Source organism: Microcaecilia unicolor, chromosome 11 (assembly GCF_901765095.1).
Source record: "Microcaecilia unicolor chromosome 11, aMicUni1.1, whole genome shotgun sequence".
Taxonomy (NCBI): Eukaryota; Metazoa; Chordata; class Amphibia; order Gymnophiona; family Siphonopidae; genus Microcaecilia; species Microcaecilia unicolor.
In genome coordinates this window covers 24,348,375-24,374,736 of record NC_044041.1, presented here as the reverse complement: position 1 = coordinate 24,374,736, position 26,362 = coordinate 24,348,375, and the positions used below count along the sequence as shown (strand labels likewise).

Sequence of the window (26,362 nt, the reverse complement as noted above, 5' to 3'; positions counted from 1 at the left end):
ACAAGGAGGGAAGGCCCGAAGGGAGGAGATCTGTGACTGCCGCTTCGAATGCAGGGGGCCCGGAGCAGAGAAGGCAGGCAGGTGAGACCGGGAACTGCAGTGCCGGCGGCCTGACCCCAGTGCCGGGCCCCCCTTGGAGGCCCGGGGACTTTTGTCCCCCCTGCCCACCCTTCTCGGCGGCCCTGAAGCAGGGTGTCTAACTCCCATAGCGGGTATCTCGAAAGGGGGTGTGGCCGAGAGGGGCATGGGCATGTCTGGGCGGTCCAAACAGTTGAGCATGTAATTACAGAATACTGGGTCAGAGCACCCTACTTCGGCATCAGCATTTACACTGTTTCAGCAGGCGTAAATCTGGTGCCCAGAGCTGGATGTGGAAACCGGCGCTAAGCGCTATTCTGTGAAGGGTGTGCGCCCTTTACATATTAATGCTTTAGATCCAGATTCTATATATGGCGTCTGAAAATTTTACATGGAAAACATTTCCACTTAAGTATATTCTATAAGTGGTGCCTAGATTTAGGCGTGGTGTATAGATTATACTTAGCTGATATACTAGCGCCTAAAACTATGTGTCTCCATTTATAGCAATGAAATAGTGGGCACGCTACACATTAAAGACACCAATGCATTCCTATGGGTGTGTCTTAACGTTTAGTGCGTCCACAATTTTAGCACGCTAAAAACGTGAGCGCGCCTTAGTGAAAGTCACCCATAATGCGTGTTTCTCCCATGTTCATGAATGTTGACAAGAACCTCTTGTCCCAATAAAGGAGGTCTCATTTGCATTCCAGAATGAACAGGAAAACTAGGCTGAACCAGACTGGAAAGAAAATGGGAGTGTGAGACTACATATGCTTCTGCTCACTGTTGCCTCTAAGCTAAGCGGGATTCCTCCACCTACAGTCCTGCCAGTGAGTGGCGCTGTTTCAGCATCACTTTTCCAATAGTGAGGGACAGGCCAGCTCTGCAGGACTCCAGGGAACCTGCTTGTCCCTAGTGATTGAAAACACAATATTGAAATATCACCCCCTACAGGTAGCAATGCAGTTGGAGGCCACCCGCTCAGCTTAGAGAGAACAGGCGATTCTGCTATCAGGAAATATAAAGTATCAAGGACACAAAAAATACAGCAAAATGTGAAAAAATTAGAACACTCCGAGTGGTCAAATATAATATCTTATGGCACATAATGAAAGACCGTCTATTAAAAATTAAGAAGGCGGTAAATGAGTTTGTTCAGCTGCAGAGTTTTATCAGGATCTAAAACACCCAATTCCTGACCCCCCCCCCCCCCAAAAAAAAAAAAATATCTGATGGGCTAGATCAGAGGCAAATGCTCTTCAGGATGGTTGGACCTGACTGTACTGTGGAGGTAACATTCATAGGACCTGAGGAGAGCAGAACAAGGCTCAGTTGCTGCCCAATAGTGCCACTCAGAGGCCAGACTTGCAAATCTTGGATATTGAAATAGCTAATAGTAGCAGCAGTGGGCCAGTAGAGGGCAGCTCTGAGTAAGCTAAAAAAGCAGGACAAAATTACTGAGCCAAAAAGGGATGTTCTTGCTGATAAATAAAATAAAATGTAACATAAAAGTTTTAGCTCCATCCTGTTTCTTCATTCTTGTTTTATAGATTTATTTATGAAAGTGCTAAGCCACTGTGAGAAAAACTACACTGGCTCACACTTAAAGAACGCATCTCGTTCAAAATTTGCTCCCTAGTTTACAAAATCATTCACGGAGATGCACCAGCCTTACATGTCAGACCTGGTAGACTTACCACCCAGGAATGCACAAAGATCATTCCGCACATTCCTTAATCTGCACTTCCCCAACTGCAAAGGTCTAAAATACAAATTAATGCACGCGTCAAACTTTACCTTCTTGAGCACACAGTTATGGAACGCACTGCCGCGCAACTTAAAAGCAATCTACGAACTAACGAACTTTCGCAAACTACTAAAGACCCATCTCTTTAACAAGGCTTACCACAAAGATCAACCAATGTGGTAACCTCTGGATATTTTGGAAACCTGACTGGAGGTTCCAAGGGCAGTTTTGAGAATCCCTAAAGATGTTCCCACTTTTAACGCTTATTCACATCTATCAAAGACTAAATTAGGGTGTAAGGTCTAAAATGCAGTGGCAAATGTCTTCTTCATTTTTAAACTTTCAGTGGTACTTGTATAGCTGCCAACCCAGCCGCCTGTGACTCCATTCCAGCTACACATTTTTAATCCAGTCTCGGTTTTCTACTTCCTGCCCTAATATACACTACACACATTAATAGGTCCAGATCCACTCCCCACTTAACCACACATATCTATCAAGTTGTAATCACACCTTTATTCCATCTTGCCTCAGTAGTGCTTGATTATCCCTCAATGATTTCTTAGGGTAATCCACATGGCACTAACATCTTCATCGGCTTATTAATATTCTTTATAAGTGCAATTCTACAAAGTACTTATCTTCACCACTTTACTCGGACAAAAGGGGGATACTAATATACACTAGTCAGCTCAGCTGATATTTAGCCAGCGACAGTCAGTGTTTTTTTAAATGCTGACTGTTGCCAGCTAAATTAGCCCAAGATATTCAGTGCTGGGTTATGTCCAGGACTGATTGTGGTTGACTTGGCTACCGGAGGTTATATGGGTTCCAGCCAATATTCAGGCAGGGTCGGCATAACATTTCACAGTGTTCACCCCTTCCAATTTACCTCCCCCCCCCCAGGAATAGCCCCCCTTCTGATCTCTCTCCCACCTACCAAAAATAGCCCCCTCCCACCATCAGTTCCACGTTTGAGCTTACCTATGATTTCTGGTGGTTCAGTAGGGGTGATGGGGAAGCAAAATGGCCGCCACGACCTCTTGTGGCTCCCTCGCAGTATGACATGGAGGGGCATAATCGAACGAAAACGTCTATCTCCATGGGCGTTTATCTCCGAGAACGGGTCCGTGAAGGGGCGGACCGAACCGTATTTTCGAAAAAAATAGACGTCCATGTTTTATTCGACAATTTGTGAGCTGGGCGTTTTTGCTTTTCAGCGATAATGGAAAATGAAAGCGCCCGGCTCAAAAATGAATAAATCCAAGGCATTTGTTCGTGGGAGGGGCCAGGATTCGTAGTGCACTGGCCCCCCTCACATGCCAGGACACCAACCGGGCACCCTAGGGGGCACTTTTACAAAAACAAAAAAAAAGGTAAAAGAGCTCCCAGGTGCATAGCACCCTTCCCTTGGGTGTTGAGCCCCCCCAAATCCCCCTCAAAACCCACTGCCCACAAGTCTACACCATTACTATAGCCCTAAGGGGTGAAGGGGGGCACCTACATGTGGGTACAGTGGGTTTGGGGGGGTTGGACGACTAAGCATTAAGCAGCACAATTGTAACAGGTGGGGGGGGGATGGACCTGGGTCCACCTGCCTGAAGTCCACTGCACCCCCTAACAACTGCTCCAGGGACCTGCATACTGCTGCCAGGGAGGTGGGTATGACATTTGAGGGTGAAAATAAAAAGTTGTGAAACATCATTTTTTGTGGTGGGAAGGGGTTAGTGACCACTGGGGGAGTCAGGGGAGGTCATCCCCGATTCCCTCTGGGGGTAATCTGGTCATTTAGGGCACTTTTTGGGGCCTTATTCGTGAAAAAACAGGGTCCAGGAAAAGTGCCCTAAATTCTAGCTACAAACGCATACTTTTTTCCATTATCGGCGAGAGGCGCCCATCTCTGTTCGGGTGATAACCATGCCCCAGTCCTGCCTTCACCACGCCTCCGACACGCCCCCGTCAACTTTGTACGCTTCCGCGATGGAGTGTAGTTGAAAACGTCCTAGTTTGGCTTTCGATTATACCATGTTATTTGTTTTTGTGCGATAAACGTCCATCTCCCGATTTATGTCAGAACTTGGATGTTTTTCTCGTTCGATTATAAGCAGGATACTGTTCTAAATTCACTTGGTTAGCTATGCAGGTGCCAACATTGAATATTGCTGGCACACACATACGTGCTAGCTCTTCCCCAACTCCGCCCCCTGTTACCACCCCTTTAAGTGTGGCTGGTCAGAACCAATATTCAGTGGTACTGTCCAGTTAAGTGCTGATGAATATCGGCTGTTGGACGGCTCCAAGCGATTTAGGTGGGCAAGAGTCTCTCCTGCCCGCTTAGGTCACTTTGATTGGCCCGTTAGTTTTAAGGTGTTTCTCCACGGAAACAGAATTTAGGTCAAAATGGTGTCCTGGATTAGAACATGGATAACCAGTATTGGGTGATAGCTGTGGATATGGGTTGTCTTCTTATTTCCTGAAGGAGAGGGCATGTGCTGCAGCCCCCTACCCCCTGGGAGCACTCAGCAGTATTAACACCAGTATCTTGCCACATCCACAGAGTTATAAACCCAATGGTACTTTTGAAAAATATTTATTTATTTTTAATGCCGAGAAGGAAAACAAACCATTTCAAGCTTCACCAACCCTACTCAAAATTTGAATGACGATTTGAAAGCTTTTGTTGAACAGAGCTGATTCAAGTATATGATTCGGATTTAATGTATACTTCCCGTTCTAGTAGTTCAAGACGAGTTATATTTGGGAACAGTAGATATCTCTGTCTTCCAAGAGCTAATGACATAAATCTGTATCTGAGACGATGGCTCTGGCACAAGAAGCCACAGTGGGATTTGATCCCTGGTTTGCAACCCACTGCTCTAACCATGATGTTCCTCCTCTACTATTGGTAGAACCTCAGCGGTTTGTGGCATCTTCTATTGGGGCAACTTAACACCAATCAAAAATGTCTTCATTTATGAAATGTGAAGCAGTGACCTTTACAACCTCAATGGAATATTCCGAGGTGCCACAACCTTAAGATTTCCCATCTCTTCAGTACCAACATGGCTACAAGAACTCAACTATATCTACAAAGAGCCGTGTTTCGATGTACCTACCTACGTCAGGAGTCTGTGGATGTGCAGCCTAATAACTGAAGAGGTAAGCAATACTCTCTTCAAAGCTAAGATATAAACATTGCCTTTAGCTTTTGAAGAGAGTATTGCTCACTTCTTGAATTATTAGGCTGCACATGCACAGACTCCTGATGCAGGCGAATATGCCGAATCATGGCACCGTGTCAAGTTTCAGTGGTGCAACTGCCACAATAAACTCCTTGTTTTGGATCCAAGCTTCCTGTATTTTGTGGTTGGTTGTAGGGGCCATCATACACCCTGCTCCCTTGTGTTTCCCCATGACTGTTGGTAGGGGCACTCTTGTTCCTCCACCCTTGGGTGGTTCCTCCCTAACCTTTACAATGTTCAATTCAAAACTAGAAATACACAGACCATTCTGCCAGCACAACATAAGATCTAGTCACTCTGATATTATAATCATTCACTGAAAGGCTGTTGATTCTAATTTTTTGTTATTAATTTTTAATCCTTGATTTTTAATTATTTCTTTTTTATAGGGGCAAGGACCTCAGAAACCATTACTGCAGATAAGTCAACTTTTCCATATCTGCCAACAGCTATTGGGTGAAACTGGCCCCGCGTGGAGGAGTGGCCTAGTGGTTAGAGTGGTGGACTTTGGTCCTGGGGAACTGAGTTGGATTCCCACTTCAGGCACAGGCAGCTCCTTGTGACTCTGGGCAAGTCACTTAACCCTCCATTGCCCCATGTAAGCCGCATTGAGCCTGTCATGAGTGGGAAAGCGCGGGGTACAAATGTAACAAAAATAAAATAGATACTATTGGAGATTCTACATGGAATGTTGCTACTATTGGAGATTCTACATGGAAAGTTGCTATTCCACTAGCAACATTCCATGTAGAAGGCTGTGCAGGCTTCTGTTTCTGTGAGTCTGACATCCTGCATGTACGTGCAGGACGTCAGACTCTCAGAAGCAGAAGCCTGCGCGGCTACATTGGTGATCTGCAAGGGCCGACTTCTACATGGAATGTTGCTAGTGGAATAGCAACATTCCATGTAGAACCTCAAGTGGAGGAGTGGCCTAGTGGTTAGAGTGGTGGACTTTGGTCCTGGGGAACTGAGTTGGATTCCCACTTTAGGCACAGGCAGCTCCTTGTGACTCTGGGCAAGTCACTTAACCCTCCATTGCCCCATGTAAGCCGCATTGAGCCTGCCATGAGTGGGAAAGCACAGGGTACAAATGTAACAAAAATAAAATGGATACTATTGGAGATTCTACATGGAATGTTGCTAGTGGAGGAGTGGCCTAGTGGTTAGAGTGGTGGACTTTGGTCCTGGGGAACTGGGTTCAATTCCCACTGCAGGCACAGGCAGCTCCTTGTGGCTCTGGGCAAGTCACTTAACCCTCTATTGCCCCAGGTACAAATAAGTACCTAAGGTGCATTGAGCCTGCCATGAGTGGGAAAGCGCGGGGTACAAAAAAATGTTATAAAAAGATAAGTGCAGACATATGATTAAAAATAAAGTTATTTTGATTAAATAGAGGGGTTTTCTGGATCAATGAGTGAAAATTGAACCATAAGTGCTGGAAGATATGGAAAAGATCAATTATCTGCAGTAATGGTTTTTAAGGTCTTTCCCCTATAAAAATAAAACAAATCATGAGGTGCTGTATATTGAAAGATGTTTTCCATACCCCTGATTCAAAGTTTTAGTTGGCAACAGGAACAGTGGTCACTGCATTTTTGCTGCATTTCAGAACTTTCCCATAATGCACTTGGAGCAGAAGCAGATGTTGACCCTCGGGCCTAACCTAGGCTCGCTCACTTCTCTTGGATGTGATATCAAATTATTGAATGACTGCATCTTCTTCACACCCACTAAGATGCTTTCTGCTCTGTGTGAATAGATAAGAGAAGAGGACAAAAGCCCAACACCTACCTCACCACCTCCAATTTTCTCAGTGGTGTCTGGCGGTTTCATTAAACAGCTCGTTCGCGAGACAGAGAAGGAATCTAAAGAAGCCAAAATCCAGGATAAACAGAAAAAGGAGGACCCAACTGTAAGTATTTCTCCTTATTTACCATTTCTGCCTTGCAAAAACAGTTAGAGTAGGTTGCAGGGGCAGCCCATAGGGCATTCGAAAGGATATGGGGCAATGTACAGAGCAGTGGCGTAGCTACGTGGGGCCTGGGCCCCTGTAGATTTGGCCCTGGACCCTCCTGCCGACGACCCTCTCGACCCCCCCACTCCCGCCACCAACCCTCCCCGCCGTCGCCGTGGGCTACCTTTGCTGGCGGGGGACCCCAATCTCCGCCAGCCAAGGAGGTCCTCTTCTTCCTCCGAAGGCTTTGTTCTGTTTCTGACGTCAGGACATCAGACTCGTAGAAACAGAACGAAGCCTTGCAGATCAGCCAGCAACGGACGTCAGACTCGCAGAAACAGAAGGAAGCCTTGCAGATCAGCCGGCAACGGACGTCAGACTCGCAGAAACAGAAGGAAGCCTTGCAGATCAGCCAGCAACGGACGTCAGACTCGTAGAAACAGAACGAAGCCTTGCAGATCAGCTAGCAACGGACGTCAGACTCACAGAAACAGAACAAAGCCTTCAGAGGAAGAAGAGGACCTCCTCGGCTGGTGGGGATTGGGGTCCTCCGCCAGCAAAGGTAGCCCATGGTGACAGCGGGGGAGGGTTGGCGGCGGGAGGGGGGGTTCGAGAGGGTCGTCTGCAGGGGTCGTCAAAGTTGGCGGTGGCGGGGGTGGGTGGGGCTAAAATGTGCTCCTCACCTCGGGCTCTGGCCTCCCCTCCCGCCGAAGTCTGGCTACGCCCCTGGTACAGAGACTCGCTATAGGGTCTGAATTGCATAAGTGAATAGGGACTAAAAGGTGAGTGAAAAGTGGGGTTATGCTCAAAAGGCACTGTCGGACTGAAAGGTCAACCTAACTCTACATACTGTCTCTGATAATGGCAAATAGCGGAGCTTTTCTAGACAGCCTAAGAACAGGTGATATAGAGTGAGATCAATCCCTCCATCCATAGTGAGGGTGAAGCATTTGATATTCTGGCGGCCTGAAATGCCCGATTGATAACACTCCTCACAGTACACTATCAAGTTATTGTACATTTATGACAATTGATATTTACAAAAAGATCACTGCATTTTTCGATAGGTTAAGCAAGATCCTGCACCCGATGTTTTGAAGGTACGTCTCCCCTAAAATCTTACACACCCTCCTCTCAGTGCACTGAGATCCCCCACACCCCCCTTTAAGTTGTATGATTTCTATATAACCAGCCCCTATTAATCCTTTCTGAAACCTTTTCATAGTGTTGACTTCCCTTATTGTTTACCTTTTTCTTCAAATGTACGCTTGCATCATCTTTTTGAATGTTTTGCTAATGCTTTACTTGTTTTCTCTGTTTTATATTTTGTGTTAATTTTTCTTGATATTTTTAAGCGCTGGTCTCCAAGGATGGGAGAAATTTTACAAGGCTGAAGTGTTAACAACTGTTTGTCTTTTCCGCTGCAAATCGCAAAGGGCAGGTTAGCCCACTCGTGTTTCTGGATCTGAAAGCATTCTGGGTTTGTACAGGCACAAGAAAGCAGTCCTTCTGGGTCCTCCAGCCTCTTCCCTATCTCAGATCCTTCTGAGCAACTTTAGTTGAAAAAAGTAAAAACTTGTTACTTTCAACAGATCCACAAAAGAAGCATAAAATATTTTAAACAGCAAAACAAAAGCCCATAATGGCATCAAAGTGATTCATCATAAAACACATGGGGCTAAATATTGAGTGGTCAGCATTTTTTTCCCCACCACTGGGGTTATGCCAGTTCCGACATTGAATATCCAAGTTTGTGCGACTGGCTATCTCTTATCTCGTTAAGTGTAATATACAGCACCACTGTTCTCTCTAAGCTAAGTGGGAGTCCTCCATCGACAGTCCTGCCAGTGGGTGGCGATGTTTCACTATCATGTTTTCAATAGTGAGGGTCAGTCAAGTTCTTCAGACTCAAGGGAAACTGTCTGTCCCTAGAGATTGAAAACACAACATTGAAGCACCATCCCCTACCGGTAGCAAAGCACTTGGAGGACACCCACTCAGTTTAGAGGGCACAGTGCTCAGCACTTATCTACTGAAGTGAAACTGGATAAAGATAGGGCTGTGTTTTATGCCATCCTATTTGTCTGGTTAATTCTGTGGTTAAGTGCTCAGTGCTGACTCCACCCTTGAAATTCAGTGGCAGTAAACGTTAAGTGCCACTGAATATCAGTGGATAGTCCTGCACAAGTGATTTAACCAGCCAGTAGTCTCTCCGTCCCATTTAAATTGCTTTGAATATCGACTTCATGGTTTGTTTACTCTTATTTTCATTCCTTCTCACCCTTTTGAAAAACACCAGAAGACTTTGCAATAAAAACTGAACAGAAGTACTTGATAGGCTGTGCCTCATGACCTGGATGGTACATATAACAACCTTATGTTGTTCTAACATAGATATTTACCTTCCAGTATTCAAAGGCATTTAACTAGTCAGGATCGGCACCTGGACGATTAAATGCCACATAGATGGCTATCCAGGGGCGTAGCTAGGTGGAGCCATGGACGCATGGGCCCCACAGATTTAGTCCGGGCTCCCTCCACTTTTGACCCCCCCCCCCCCCCACTGCTGCAAGGTACCTTTGTTGGCGGGGGTCCCCACCCCCTCCAGCCTTAATCTTCTTCACTGCCAGTCTCCTCTGGCGCGCTCGCTAACTTCGCTGATCTGTGCTGTGAGGCCTGACGTCCAGCACGTTTCTTTAAATGGTAGCGAATATTCAGTGAGCGAATGCTCCCGGCGCTGAAGAAGACTAAGGCTGGCGGGAGTTGGGGACCCCTGCCAGCAAAGGTACCTTGCGGTGGCTGTGGGGGGGGGGGGCAAAATTGGTGGGGGAGGGTCGGCAGTGGCAGGGGGCGTCTGCAGCTGGGGGAAGCAGGCTAAAATGTGCCCCTCCACCTTGGGCTGGGGACTCCCCTCCCGCCGAGGTCTGGCTACTCCCCTGTGGCTATCTACCGATAGTCAGCTGGACTTGGTCAGCCACGTCTCACTGAATATTGCCGGTTAGCAGCTAGCGGATAGCTGGTTATATTGGGTGATATAACTGGCTATCTGCTGATTTTCAGCACATCGCCGCTTAATTTTAGCAACCATATTTGGCTGCATGCAAGGCAGTCTTATCTATGGCCGGTTTGACTTTGATTGGCCTACACTGATATCGGCTTGGCTGGTCAAAGTCAAACCAGCCATAAGTAAAATGGATACCCCTTTCACGTAATCTTATTACTTCAAACTGTACAAATTTTACCACTCCAGTTATAATTAAGTGTACTTCTACCCTTATCCTACTCTGTATTGCTCACTAGAAGCTGTAGTCCCATCCCCGGAGACTTAGCAGCCTCATTGGGATTACTTCTCTCTTTATGCTACTAGATAGTGGAGGAGTAGCCTAGTGGTTAGTGCAGCGGACTGTGATTCTGGGGAAATGGGTTCAATTCCCACTGTAGCTCCTTGTGACTCTGGTACAAAATAAGTGCCTGAATATATGTAAATCACTTTGAATGTAGTTGCAAAAACCTCAGAAAGACAGTATATCAAGTCCCATTTCCCCCTTTATATAATCGTTCCAGAGTTGTATTCTCTTTTCCGGAACCTTATCAGCTTCCTTGCACCTACTGTTACTCTATTTTCCACTCTGTATATATTCCCGGAGTTGGTACTCTCCTCTCCGGAAACTGTAAACCACATTGAGCCTAATGCTATGCGGGAAAATGTGGGATACAAATGTAATAAATAAATAAATAAATATCGAATGCCAGTCACCGGAAATGGCTTGGCATTGAATATCCATTTTTAGTGCCGACCCTGGAGGCAGGGGCGTAGCCAGACAACAGATTATGGGTGGGCATAGGCAAGAAGTGGGTGGGCACCAAGTGTTCAACCCCCCCCCCCCCCAAACCACCACTAAAAATATCTCAGCTGGCAGGAAAATGCTTCTTTCGACCTTGGCAGTCTGCAGCAGGCATGCGCTGAAAACTGAGCACGCGCAGGTGCCAGTACCGTGGAGAGTAGCGTCTCCGTTACCATCGGGAAGAAGTCTTCAGCTGGCAGAGCTTGGGATCTCCACCAGCTACTGCTAAACGTGTGCTACTGTTGGGTGGGCCTGAGCCCTAAGCGGGTGGGCCCTGGCCCACCCAGGCCCACCTGTGGCTACGCCACTGCCTGGAGGTAAGCCTGGCTAACTCCTGCGATCTGAATATTGGCCTCTTATTCTTTTACATCTATTTCTCTCTCTCTTTATCTTCCTCAGTTTGAAGCAGCTCGACAAACTGCGTATTTAAATGGGCATCGCTAATGTTCCCAGCCACTGTGTTTTGTGCTTCCAGTGTTTCTGCTGAAATACCCAGCCATTCCCTCCTGACATTACTCAGAAAATCAGAGGGTGGTAATTACAGTTTGAAAGTCACAAATACTGTTTCGATCCACCATGCACCTGTGAGCTTGGGCATTAAATGCCTCCTTGCATGTATTTTAAATCAAGCCCTCACAACCAGCCTTATAATTTTGTAGGCGAGGCCAAATTCCCGTTGTCAACTTATTTTAGGAAGTGATGTACCTGAGGAAGGAGGCATCGTTAGAAAGGTCAGTGAAGGTTAAAGAATGTTTCGATAGCAGAAAGAAGATGCAGCTAGAAACTGGCCCTTCCGATAGCTGCCGCCACCGGCGCTGACCCGGATATTCAATGCCAGGCTGCGTCCAGTGACCAGTATTGAATATCTGGGTTTTTTTTTAGCCGACTCTAACTTAAGCGGCTATGTGAATATTCAACACTGGCTGGTTAAGTTAATAGTGGGCAAAGATAGGACTGCTATTTACGTGGTCCGATTTGCCCGTTAAACTTAACTGGCCAGAGCTTGAAGCAGGGGCGTGGCCAGACTTCGGCAGGAGGGGGGTCCAGAACCCGAGGTGAGGGGGCACATTTTTTTTTGTTACATTTATACCCCATGCTTTCCCACTCATAGCAGGCTCAATGTGGCTTATATGGGGCAATGGAGGGTTAAGTGACTTGCCCAGAGTCACAAGGAGCTGCCTGTGCCTGAAGTGGGAATCCAACTCAGTTCCTCAGGACCAAAGTCCACCACCCTAACCACTAGGCCACTCCTCCACTGTTGCTACTATTTGAGATTCTACATGGAATGTTACTATTCCACCAATGTGGCCATGCAGGCTTCTGCTTCTGTGAGTCTGACGTCCTGCACATACATGCAGGACGTCAGACTCACAGAAATAGAAGCCTGCACAGCCTTCTACATGGAATGTTGCTAGTGGAATAGCAACATTCCATGTAGAATCTCCAATAGTAGCAACATTCCATGAAGAATCTCCAATAGTATCTATTTTATTTTTGTTACATTTGTACCCCACACTTTTCCCACTCATGGCAGGCTCAATGCGGCTTACATGGGGCAACGGAGGGTTAAGTGACTTGCCCAGAGTCACAAGGAGCTGCCTGTGCCTGAAGTGGGAATCGAACTCAGTTCTTCAGTTCCCCAGGACCACAGTCCACCACCCTAACCACTAGCCCCCCTCCCCCCGCCGCCGCCAATCCCCCCCCCGCCGCCGCCACCACCAACAACAACTTTGACCCCCCCCCTTGCTGACGACCATCTCGACCCCCTCCCCATCCAGCCGTCAACCCTCCCCCACTGCCGCCGTCGCCTACCTTTGCTGGCGTGGGATCCCAACTCCCGCAAGCCGAGGTTCTCTTCTTCCTTCGTTCTGTTTCTGAGTCTGACAGACTCAGAAACAGAATGAAGGAAGAAGAGGACCTCGGCTGGTGGGGGTTGGGGTCCCCCGCCAGCAAAGGTAGGCAATGGCGACAGTGGGCTGGCGGGGGGAGGGGGGGTTGAGAGGGTCATCGACAGGGGGGGTCCAGGGCCAAATCTACGGGGGCCCAGGCCCCCATGGCCCCACATAGCTATTACACTGGCTTGAAGTGTGCATCATAGCCAGTTATCAGCTAGCCACTAACCCTTGGATTCTATATAGCGTTTATAGAGATCTGTGCTGAAATCCAAGCATATTCTGTAGCAATGCACGTAACTTAATTGGCTTAACAAGCCAATCGGTGTTGTTAATAGCACCTAACAATGAGCACTAATTGGCAATAATTAGAATTTATATGCACAACTCCCTAAACATAGTCTGTAACACACTGCGCCTAAATTTTAATGCACACAGGCTATAAGGGGTGTGATTATGGGCGGGAAATGAGCATTTCCAAATTTACACATATTGTTATAGAATATTGCCCAGTGCGTGTAAATCTACTTGCAGGGATTTACGCCATGGTTTTGTTGGTGTAAATAGGATGGCCGTAGTTTTAGGTGCTGCGATATCAACTAAGCATATTCTATATACCACGCTTAGGCAGAAATGTTTTCTGCGTGGGTTTTCTAGGCGCCATATATAGAAACTGGCCCTAAGTGTTAATATTCAACAGAGATAACAGGCTATCTCGCACTGAATATTAGCAATTAGCCAGCGAAGTGCTATTTAACCGGCCAGGAGCTCAGCACCGCCAGCTGAAGATCGCACTTAACAGCTTATAAGGTAGCCGGCTGCATTAGCCCTGATATTCAATGCCAGTGAAGTTTCAGGCAAAACAGTGACATGGGAAATGGACATCTCTGGTGTACAGGCAACCCTTCATCCTGCTTTGTTCTTCTCATGGTGCCTTGGGCTATTCATACCACTGCTGGTGTCAGTTGCTGCTGTTCAGTATTCATGCCGTTCATGGTATTTTTGGGGTGCTGTTTTATCTTCTGCTTATATTATCATTGGAAAATCCAGTATTAAGAGTCCCGATGGATTGCTTCCCCCACTAACTTAAAGGAAACATATCTTGGAAAACCAGACTGACTTGGTGTACTCCGAGGACTAAGCTGAGAGCCCCTGTTCTAGCCTGACAGCAGTACAGGTATTTCCAGCATCAGAGAAGAGGGGGGGGGGGGGGGGGGGGGAGGTCCACTCCTTCCACAGTAACGCAAGCAGAAGGGTGGAAGAAAACAAGTCCATGTGACCAGCCAAAACACAGGAGTAAGAGCTCCAACCAAAGTTTATTGGGATCTGTCTCTGTTCTGTTGAACGCTTTACGACTGCTTTGGAGTCGTGGATTCCGGGGGTTGTTGTGACTCGAGCTGGTGTAATCGGGAGCAAGGAGGAGACCCCTGAGGAAGGCTTTTTGCTGAAACACGGACCGTGTAGGGTCCCAATAAACTTTGGTTGGAGCTCTTTACTCCTGTGTTTTGGCTGGTCATGTGGACTTGTTTTCTTCCACCCTGTGTTTGTTTCTATTTCTAGCATCAGGGTCATCAGATGTCATCTGACTCTCAAGAGAAGCACAGTCTCTAATAAGAAATGTGTTCTTTTGGGTGACAACTATCAGATATATAGCAGGGTTCTCAAACTCTAGTCTTTGAGGTCCATAAATCAGTCAAGATTTCAAGATAGCCATACTTAGGGTTACCATATGTCCGGATTTACCTGGACATGTCCTCTTTTTGAGGACACGTGCGGGCAACCGGGCGGGTTTTGCCAATCTGCCCATTTTTCCAGAAATCCGGAGAAACGGGCAGATTGCTAGCCTCCCCTCCCCTTACTTACTATTGCCCCGGTGGTCTAGTGACCTCTTCCGCCTTCGGGGCAGGAAAGATCCCCCCTCTTCCTGCCCGGAGCCTGCCCTGCATGCATCCTTCCTGTTGCTGATCTCAGAAGTGATTCAAAATGGCCGCCGAGAGTTGAAGTGACCTCGTGAGACTTCAACTCTCGGCGGCCATTTTGAATTGGCACCGAGATCAACAACAGGATGGAAGGATGCATGCAGGGTAGCACTCCAAGGTCACTAGACCACCAGGGCAGTAGTAAGGTAAGGGGAGGGGGAGTGATGGGGTGTGTGACGGGGAGGAGGGAAAAATGTGACAGGGGGTGGAGTGAGGGCGTGAAAGGGGCGGGGTGGGGTGTGAAAGGGGTGGGGCATGTGTCCTCCTTTTTGGGGAACAAAATATGGTAACCCTAGCCATACTGAATGTTTTTGAGATAAATTTGCATGCCTACTGAAGTCTGACACCCCAGGCTAGACAGATGGGGGTTCAGTGAATTGGTAAAAAGCCAGAAAAAAATATGAAACACTGACCCTTAGATATTTCTAGCCAAACCAACAGAGCAGTAAACCAATATGCTTTAAACCATTTTTATGAGCTAATTTCTGGCAACATCCTAGCTTAATTGGCCACAATTAGAGAGATGTACAGAACTTTTCAGATATAGTTTCCAGCTATGAATTTCCTGCAAAATTGAATTTGTTGTTTTAAATTTGCTTTGTTTATCATTGTTTATTGTCTATTGAATTATAAATTTGAGGGTTATATGTATGGTAGTGTGGGCAAGCATTAGGGCTTTGGGCCTTTAGATACACAGCTTAACCACCATTTAAAGGCAGCAAAGCAAATCTCATTATTTGTGTAGTGAGGTTCAACACATGCTATAAGAGTGTCTTCCTTCTCAGGCTAGCAGTTCAGGTTCAACGTAAAGATTATTTTTACTGCAAACACAACAGAGGCCTGGTTCTTAACAGGCCTACCAGTTCAGTCTCTAGTAGCAGTCTCTGCCACCTTAAATAGAAGCGTGTCCTATATTGCAGGCTGTAATGCTTCAAATTCTTTTTTTAGCAATCCTTAGTAGCAGGGGCGTAGCCAGACTTCGGTGGGAGAGGGGTCCAGAGCCTGAGGTGAGGGGGCACATTTTAGCCTCCCCCCACCAGTGCTGACCCCCCCCGCCACCAACTTTGACCTCCCCCCTGCCAACGACCCTCTTGACCCCCCCCCTCCCGCCACCAACCCGCCATCGATTACCTTTGCTGGCGGGGGACCCCAACCCCTGCCAGCCGAGTCGAGGTCCTCTTCTTCCCAATCCCGCGCAAGGCTTCGTTCTAGTCTGACGTCCTGCATGTTGTACATGCAGGACGTCAGACTCACAGACACAGACGAAGCCTTGCAAGGTTGGGGTCCCCCGCCAGCAAAGGTAGGCGACGGCGGGTTGGCTGTGGGAGGGGGGGGTTCAGGGGCAAATCTATGGGGGCCCAGGCCCCCGTGGCCCCATACTGGCTACGCCACTGCTTAGTAGTCTCTCAGGTATCACTGTCAGGGCTTGGAGGCTTCCCTCAGCTAAGTGGCTCTACGTGGGCACATCCTTTCTAAAACACTACCAGAACTGAGCATAATCTGACCTGGACGCCTCACTTCCTATCTCTATGCTCTATGTAAAATGGGGATCTTTGAGGTTAATTTTGTGCACATTGCTCTAACCAAGATTCAGTAAATGGCACTCAAAAATGGGCAGTAGAAATCCACCGAAGTGGAGAACTCTGACATTTCATGGGATGCAATAGCAGCAAAAAAAAAAACAAGCGGGGAAATGACCATGGACTCCAGAAATGAGAGGGACAACCTTGATACTTTTAAGAAGATTTATTGATAAAAACACTCGACACGGCATGGTATTTCGGCCTATAGGCCTGCCTCAAGAGTCTATTGACGATAAATAGATGATAAACTCTCCAATGTAGTATCTTTTAGCAAACAACATTAAAGAGAAGTTACGTGACCAGAGTAAACACTGAAGTTGATTGTTAACTCACTGTCTTTTTTGGAAGATCTTGCTTTAACGTATTTGCTAAAAGATACTACATTGGAGAGTTTCTCATTAGTCATCAACAGACTCCTGAGGCAGGCCATAGGCTGAAACACGGTGCCGTGTCGAGTCTTTTTATCAATAAATCGTCTTAAAAGTATCAAGGTTGTCCCTCTCGTTTCTGGAGTCCACAGTCATTTTCCCACTTGTTTTTTGCTACTCAAAAATCGGTGCAAAAAAAAATTCAGCGCTCAATGTTATTCTACAATGGGTGCAAATCCCGATGCTCAATTTGGGTGCACATCCCCAGTACACAAATTTTAGGAACACCCCTGGCTTGCCAATGCACCTCCCATGGCCATGTCCCCTTTTGGGTTGCATGCAATGGAATGTGGGCTCACATTGTTATAGAAGGGTGCGTAGCAAGATGTGTGCGCAAATTCAAATTGGTGCCAATTAGTGTTAATTAGAACCCAATGATTGGCACTAATTGGGTCATTAGATAATTTAGGGGCCTTTTTACTAAAGATTTGGCATGGGGCAATGGGTTTGCCACCTGCCAATCCGGAACAACTTTGGGGCTACTGTAGGAGCCCAGCAGTAGTTCCCACCTCCAGCACTCACCATTTCTGGCGCTACAGAATTTTTTTATTTTTGTAGTACCGGAACTTAACCGGTGGTAATCGGGCAGTGCCATGCGCTGCCTGGTTACTGCTGGGCTAGCACGGGAGCCCCTAATGCCATCTCAATGGGTGATGCTAAGGGCTCCCCACCGAAATGGCTGTGCGGTAAGTAGTTCACTTACCGCATGGCCATTTCTTTTGGTCAAAAATGGACAGCTTTTTACCTGCTGCGGTAAAAGGGGGCCTCAGTGCGTGGTAAAAACACGGGCTGATGCTAGCGCAGGCCCCCTTTTACCACAGCTTAATAAAAGAGCCCCACAGTTGGGTGCACATCTTAGATCGGGGCCCAATTTTGGGAGCCAAATACAGAATCCGGGGGTTTACGGTGGGTGGTTAATAAATGGAAATACATGAAATGTTCAACTTGCCAGCAATTTCCAGTGAATTCTTTAGGATTATGTGTTAAACCTTTGGAAATGATGCTTCAGACCTTTGTCAATAGTACAACAAGCTTCTTCTGATTTTTCGAATTGTGGATTTTGCGAATCTGTTGTATTTGTCTAGAGGATTTGGGAGAAAATCTGATTTTTATTATGAGCTCAAACCAGGCTGGAATCTATCCAGTGTGAGAACAATTTAGGATTACTCCTATATCGCAATGTTTAGTTTCACTGCACTTTTGTTTCTGTATTGTATTGTTTGTAGGGTCACCATATTTGGTCCCCCCAAAAAGAGGACACATGCTCCGCCCCCTCGCACACCCCGTCACCCCCCTTCCCTTACCTTACTGTACTGCCCTGGTGGTCTAGTGACCTCTTCGGGGCAGGAAAGAGCCCCCTATTTGCTGCCCAGAGCGCTGCCCTGCATCCTGTTGCTGATCTCGGCGCTGATTCAAAATGGTCACTTCAACTCTCGGCGGCCATTTTGAATCAGCGCCGAGATCAGCAACAGAATGCAGGGCAGCGCTCTGGGCAGGAAAGAGAGGGGGCTCTTCCTGCCCCGAAGGCAGAAGAGGTCACTAGACCACCAGGGCAGTAGAGTAGTAAGTAAGGGGAGGGGAGGGCTAGGAGGCTAGCATAGGACGGCCCGCCCGCCAGCCTGCCCGTTTGTCCAGAAATCCGGACAAACGGGCAGATTTTGGCAAAACACGCCCGGTTGCCCGGACATGTCCTCAAAAAGAGGACATGTCCGGGTAAATCCGGACATATGGTAACCCTAATTGGATCTAATTTAGTGAGCCTTTTGCTAAGCCGTGGTAGTGTTTTTAGCTCACGGTAGAAATCAGCTGGTGGTAAGCATCAAGATGCCCATTATATTCTTATTTCTTATTTATTTGTTACATTTGTATCCCACATTTTCCCACCTATTTGTAGGCTCAATCTGGCTTACATAGTACCGGAGAGGCTTTGGAGTCTTCCGGCGAACAAATACAAAGTGATGTTGTGGTAGGATAAAAAGTTCATGTAGCACTGTCACATTAGGGAATCGTACAACGGAAGAGTTGAGTTATGTCCATTACGTACTTGAGTTTTGTTGTGTTGCAGAGTCTTGGCATTTATTGCCTGCTAATTTCTACCGTGAGCTAAAAACACTACCGCAGCTTAGTAAAAAAAAAAAAAACCCTTAGAAAATGAGAAAAAGCATTTAAATATAAAATTAAGGTCTTGAAATAAAAAAAAAAAAAAAAAGGCTGAGCTCTTTAATTTAGGCTTCTAAATTTGTGTCTTATTTTAAGTCAAATTTAGGCGCATACATTTTTGGTTGAAAATTCATCTTAATTTAGGAGGGTAAAAGTTATGCTTATGAAGGTGCTTTTGACTAGCTACTGTAATAAACACCCAATGAATTTTTCCCTTATTCACACTGGGTAAGCCCATTTGAACAGACAAATGTGAAATTAAAAAAAAAGTTATGCTTAAGTGTAGGCCTGTCATTCATTTGTCTAGATTTATGAACACAATTTATGAACCTAGTGCTGAAAATCGGTACTAACCTTATAACCGTTTTACTCCACCCTAAATCCACCCCTGTTGCTACCCACTTTTTATGCTCCTAAATTTAGGAGTTTGGTGAGGCTTTGAGTATACATTTTGGCATTCAGCCCTAGTAAATTTTCAAAGAGTCCAATTTAGGAGCATAACTCTCAAAACTAACTTCCCTATTTACAAAGAAGAAAGATGGTAATAGTAACGCTGGTACAAGGCTTGCTAATATATTATGTGTGCAATTCCACAATCAAGAGGCAAATCAGATCCATAGGTCCAGTGCAACATAGAAAAAGCGTTATTAATACAATGGAAAAGAAACAGGGTAATTTCTCTTTCAATTTCTTTTCTAGTCCCCAGGAAAACTCAATGACAACCTAGTGAAAAATTTTTTGTTAAAAGATGAGAACTTCCTTGGACTAGAAGAAATGGACAGCAAGCCTCAGTTATTGATGAATGGCCTAAACGGGGAGAAACATCAGGAACAGGAATCTCAAGAAATAAATAAGAAACCTCTAATCTTGAAGACAGTTAGACGCACTGCAAGTAAGCATGTCAAACCAGTGCCTAAGCCAACAGTAAACATTCAAAACCAAGAAGAAACAAAGGATACCTCAGGGACCTGTAAGTGTCCACCTCTTCTTCCACCTCCACCTCCCTATTCTCCTCCACCCTTACCTCCACAGCAGATTGTTAAGGACAAACCCAAAGTTGACAACAGAACTAGTGTAAACACTTGGACCACTGAAGTACAGAACGCTGACCAAAAGAGTAAAGAAAGTAATAACCTCCATAGCAGGAGCAAAGAAACAATACAAGGTGCATGTGAATTAGAAAGGACAACTCCAGAAAATATAGAGAAGAGAGACTTAGTAAAAGACAATATGGAAAAGAATCAAGTCAAGGAGAAACATTTGGAAGACTTGGTAAAAGACGGTATGGAAGAGCATCGAGTCAAGGAGAAAAACTTAGGAAAGAGAAAGAAAGACTTGGTGAAAGATGATATGGAAGAGCATCAAATCAAGGACAAAATCTTGGGAGAGAGAAAGGAAGACTTGGTAAAAGACAGTATGGAAGAGCATCGAGTCAAGGAGAAAAACTTGGGAGAGAGAAAGGAAGACTTGGTAAAAGACAGTATGGAAGAGCATCGAGTCAAGGAGAAAAACTTGGGAGAGAGAAAGGAAGACTTGGTAAAAGACAGAATGGAAGAGCATCGAGTCAAGGAGAAAAACTTGGGAGAGAAAAAGGAAGACTTGGTAAATGACAGTATGGAAGAGCATCGAGTCAAGGAGAAAAGCTTGGGAGAGAGAGAAGAAAGGGCAGAGTCAGACAAGGTGAGTCTTTGTTTTCTAATCAGCTGTGCATTATGTTGACAAGTAAGAGTAGTCTCAGAATTTTAAATTTTTTTTGGATTCGCTTCATTGTGAATTGTATTATGAAGACTATTCCACAAATAAGGTGCCAACCAAAGGAAGGCTTAGGTGCACCCAGAGGCCATTATAGAATGGTACTCGGTGTGCACCATTGTGGGACCTACTTTGAGGCGCCAAGTTATAGAATTGCCCTCTTTATGTATTATAGAATCGCCTCCTTTAAGTAGATGGAGATTTAGTGTGCACGTTACATTTTTTATGTGCATGCTAAAGAATTGTTATTACAAGTTTTAGTGCAAAAGCCCTTAATTCCAGGGCTAGCGAGATAAAGACTCTGTCATTGACATCTTTCAGAACGAAATATGGTCTATGTTGTCTGATGATGCAGATAATTTGTTTCATGCTTCTCCCCGTCCTGCCATTGTTTCATGACTCACTGACCTGGAGATTTCTCAATGTTTTCCTGTAGGTGCCGGAAGATGTATGGTATGAGACAGAACAAGTCTGGTTTGTTCACAAATATGGATTTACTCTGGGTAATTTTAATTTAGTAATAACTTGCTATTGTAGATTAACAAGAAGCCACTTGACATTCCAGATGCTAACGGCCAAGCACAAACATAACCCAGGGAAACTCAACGAACGAGCATCTTCTGGAGTTAGTAACCTTACAAAAGAGACGTGGAGGGGCATTTTACAAAGGACATCTCTGTCCAGTACATTAACAATGTATGTCCATCTCGCACTGTTCTAAAAATACATGTGAGATGGACGTCCATGTACTGGAAATCTCCAGCATGAACATCCATTTTACAAACGGAAATGTCCAAATTATAGACTGGGCAAAATGAGGGACATAGACATTTTTGTGGCAGCAGACGAATGTCCATCTTTTAGAACGACCACTCGGATATCCATGTGGAGAATTACTCAGGGGCCTTTTTATGAAGTTGTGGAAAAAAAGTGGCTTGCGCTAATATATATATTTTTTTCATGTCAGGTTTTCAGGATATCCACAATGAATATGCATGATCTTGATTTGCATACACTGCCTCTATTATACGCGGATCTCTTTCATGCCTACTCCATTTTGAATATCCTGAAATCCTGACTGGCAAGGGATACCGAAGACCGTAACTGGACGTATCTTGATCCTTCCTCTCCCTCTCTAAGTTCCCCCCCAATGGTCTTTACCATACATGTACCTCAATATCAACTTGTTCATATTGGAGTCGGCTAACGCCGTTTACAGTACTATGTGAGCCACATTGAACCCGCAAAAAGGTGGGAAAATGTGGGATACAAATGTAACAGTGTAATGTATGAGTGGAGGAGTGGCCTAGTGGTTAGGGTGGTGGACTTTGGTCCTGAGGAACTGAGTTCGATTCCCACTTCAGGCACAGGCAGCTCCTTGTGACTCTGGGCAAGTCACTTAACCCTCTGTTGCCCCATGTAAGCCGCATTGAGCCTGCCATGAGTGGGAAAGTGCGGGGTACAAATATAACAAAAATAAAATAGATACTATTGGAGATTCTACATGGAGTGTTGTTACTATTGGAGATTCTACATGGAATGTTGCTATTCCACTAGCAACATTCCATGTAGAAGGCTGCGCAGGCTTCTGTTTCTGTGAGTCTGCTGTCCTGCACGTACGTGCAGGACGTCAGACTCGCAGAAGCCTGCGCGGCCACATTGGTGATCTGCAGGGGCTGACTTCTACATGGAATGTTGCTAGTGGAATAGCAACGTGCAGGAATGTGGGCCAAGCTGCCAATTGCTACCAGGAACACCCCACTCTCAGTTCCAGAGTGTTCCCAATAGACAGAGGCCTCCCCTTTTAGCCAAAAGGACAAGAGACAGAGATCCTAGACAGAATCTCTGTATATCAGAGAAAATTGATTCTGGGTCTGGATTTCAGGGCGGTCACGGCTAGACTGCCCCAAGTATATTCTGGTGAGGGGTTTTCCTTGACTCCCTAACCAGCTTCAGTTACCTTTACTTAGGGCCAAATTCTATAAATAGCGTCTTAAAAATCAGTGTTGGAAAAACCACACGGTTAGCGTGATTCTATAAGCTATGCCTAAAGTTACCTGTAGATTATAGAATATGTGTACATGCTGTTCTTGCAACTAAAATATAGGGGGAAGGGGACTTGATATACCGCCTTTCCTGAGGTTTTTGCAACTACATTCATAGCGGTTTACATATATTCAGGTACTTATTTTGTACCAGGGGCAATGGCGGGTTAAGTGACTTGCCCAGAGTCACAAGGAGCTGCAGTGGGAATTGAACTCAGTTCCCCAGGATCAGAGTCCGCTGCACTAACCACTAGGATACTCCTCCACTAGCAACATTCCATGTAGAAGCCTGCCCTTGCAGATCAGCAATGCGGCCGCCCAGGCTTCTGTTTCTGTGAGTCTGACGTGACTCGCAGAAACAGAAGCCTGCACAGCTGTGTTGCTGATCTGCAAGGGCAGGTTTCTACATGGAATGCTGCTAGTGGAATAGCAACATTCCATCTAGAATCTCAAATAGTAGCAACATTCCATGTAGAATTTCAAATAGTAGCAAGAGAATCTCAACATTCCATGTAGAATCTCAAATAGGGAAAGGGAAATGGCACTTGATATATCACCTTTCTGTGGTTTTTGCAACTACATTCAAAGCGGTTTACATATATTCAGGTACTTATTTTGTACCAGGGGCAATGGAGGGTTAAGTGACTTGCCCAGAGTCACAAGGAGCTGCAGTGGGAATCGAACCCAGTTCCCCAGGATCAAAGTCCGCTGCACTAACCACTAGGCTACTCCTCCACTCCCACACCCACTGATTGGCTTGTTAAGCAATTAAGTTGTGCGTGCAATCTGGCCATGTGGCCAAATTAGCACACACAACTTAAGGCGCCATATATAGAATTTGGGGGTTAGTGTGTGTGCATTACTAACCTCAACTTTAGGGATCCTTTTACGAAGCTGTGGCAAAAGGGTGCCTTCAATGGCATCAACGCATGTTTTTTGACGTGCGCCGAGACCCCCTTTTACTACAGTGGGTAAAAGGCAGGTTTCTCTTTCCTTAAAGAAATGGTTATGTGGCAAGCGAATCACTTGCTGCATAGCCATTTCGGGGAGGGGGGGGGGGGGAACACTTACCGCCACCCATTGAGCTGGCGGTAAGAGCTCCCACTCTAACCTGCCCGATTACTGCCAGGTCAACACTGGCACTGCACAAATTTAAATATTTTTGCAGCACCGGAACTGACGCTCAGTGGGGGGAGGGAACTATCGCCGGGCTGCTGCGGTAGCATAAGTACATATAATTATTGCCATACTGGGACAGACTGAAGGTCCATCAAGCCCAGCATCCTGTTTCCAACAGTGGTCAATCTAGGTCACAATTACCTGGCAAGATCCCATTTTATGCTGCTAATCCCAGAAATAAGCAGTGGATTTTCCCCAAGTCCATTTTAATAATGGTCTATGGACTTTTCCTTTAGGAGGCCATCCAAACCTTTTGTAACCCCGCTAAGCTAACTGCTTTTACTACATTCTCTGACAACGAATTCCAGTTTAATTACACGTTGAGTGAAGAAATGTTTTCTCTGATTCCCATTTAGCGAGTGGTAAGCCCGTGTTGGGCTTACCGCCGCTTCATAAAAAGGCACCTTAATGAATAATCCTCCTAAAGTGTGTAAATATGGATCATTAGTCTGCTTTCTCCCAGTGAGCAATTTACGAATTGTACTGATCACCTAGCTCATTGAACGTATCAAAATGTTACTCGTTCCAAAGGTCTGCTGCGGTGTGTCAGTTACAATGCTCTCATTTACTCTCGGACAATTCACCTCATCTAGAGAGAGCTATTCTTCCTTCTAGATCATTTTAACCAAAGATTTCTTCTTTTCCTTCTGTTTCTGAAAAAACCCCTTCCTTTTAGGAGGGTGGGGTTTTTATCAAGATGGCTACCATGGGGGCAGGGGTGAATCTGGATCCTCCTCCTCCCAATGTACCAGCCTCCATCTTGGTGAGTTAGGGTCCTGTTGTAGGAGGGTGGACTAGGAGAGGGTCCCAGGGGCCCAATAAGTTTTGAATAAGTAGCAGAGCCTAAAAAGAGGTAGAGCTTGAGGGATTTGACTCGTTTTTGCCCTGAATCAGTTATGGAAAGGATCACTGTCAGGTCAGCCGACTTTTAAATCTAAACTGTTGCAGTGTAGACAGGGATTTTTTTTTGTGCTTTTCCAAAAAATTATTACAATTCTTGAGCTGCAGGGGTTTTTTTTTTCTGTGAAAAAAAGCCCGCAAATGCTTTTCACATGCTCATTTTTACAAAATTCTCAGTAATGAGCTGCTCTGTATAAATTCGTCCAAAAAAGAAAGCCACGCGGAGTACGGAGGTGCACTTAATCCCCATGAAAAAATAGAGGAAAAAAGGGGGAGAGTGGGGGAAGATGGGCTCTTTCCAATCAATAGGGGAGACGTATATTGGAATAAAATCTCCCCTATTGATTGGAAAGAGCCTATCTTCCCCCACTCTCCCCCTTTCCCCCCCTGTATAAATTTGTATCACAGCAGCTTATTAATGAGAAATCTTAATGAACTTCACTTGAATGTAGCCTAATGACACCCCCAACTTCAATTCAAAGCCTCTCCTACTACTATTACTACTATTTAGCATTTCTATAGCGCTACAAGGCATACGCAGTGCTGCACAAACATAGAAGAAAGACAGTCCCTGCTCAAAGAGCTATGTAATAAAAGTGAGCCAAGTATAGGACAATCAAGCCATTGTGACATCACTGATGAGGTTGGCTCTTATTGGTGGCCTGAGGCATTATGACATCACAATATTAGCTCTGGTTAAAAGAGACTACTACTATTACTATTTATCACTTCTATAGCACTACAAGGCGTATGCAGCGCTGCACAAACATAGAAGAAAGACAGTCCCTGCTCAAAGAGCTTACAATCTAATAGACAAAAAATAAATAAAGTAAGCAAATCAAATCAATTCATGTGAACGGGAAGGAAGAGAGGAGGGTAGGTGGAGGCGAGTGGTTACGAGCCAAAAGCAATGTTAAAGAGGTGGGCTTTCAGTCTAGATTTAAAGGTGGCCAAGGATGGGGCAAGACGTAGGGGCTCAGGAAGTTTATTCCAGGCGTAGGGTGCAGCGAGACAGAAGGCGCGAAGTCTGGAGTTGGCAGTAGTGGAGAAGGGAACAGATAAGAAGGATTTATCCATGGAGCGGAGTGCACGGGAAGGGGTGTAGGGAAGGACGAGTGTGGAGAGATACTGGGGAGCAGCAGAGTGAGTACATTTATAGGTTAGTAGAAGAAGTTTGAACAGGATGCGAAAATGGATAGGGAGCCAGTAAAGCGACTTGAGGAGAGGGGTAGTATGAGTAAAGCGACCCTGGCGGAAGACGAGATGGGCAGCAGAGTTTTGAACTGACTGGAGAGGGGAGAGGTGACTAAGTGGGAGGCCAGCAAGAAGCAGATTGCAGTAGTCTAATATCCAAATTGCTCTATTTGTCACTAACCACATACATATTCTCAGGCTTAGTTTGGTAAGAACTCAGTTGCACCTCAAGCTAAGCAATTTCAACACAACCATGAATTAATACAATTTTAAGTGGCATAGGAACTGCATTTGACGCTAGAAAGGCACACAACTTCTGAGATGCGCCACCAAAGAGGCATATGTAAGGGGCATGCCCTACCTCTTAGTGTGCCCTTTTGG

The 26,362-nt window shown here is 45.7% G+C and overlaps 1 protein-coding gene across 3 annotated transcripts in view; it reads left to right on the top strand.

Annotated features, from left to right (window-relative positions):
- MYO18B (myosin XVIIIB) overlaps positions 1–26,362 on the top strand; it is a 549,955-nt gene that overhangs the window by 51,774 nt on the left and 471,819 nt on the right. For all 3 annotated transcript variants that reach the window (XM_030218025.1, XM_030218027.1, XM_030218024.1), the window contains exons 3-6: positions 6,830–6,982; positions 8,092–8,124; positions 19,611–20,591; positions 21,100–21,166. In XM_030218025.1, coding sequence (XP_030073885.1) covers positions 6,830–6,982; positions 8,092–8,124; positions 19,611–20,591; positions 21,100–21,166 — 1,234 coding nt within the window. The remainder of the gene's footprint in view (positions 1–6,829; positions 6,983–8,091; positions 8,125–19,610; positions 20,592–21,099; positions 21,167–26,362) is intronic.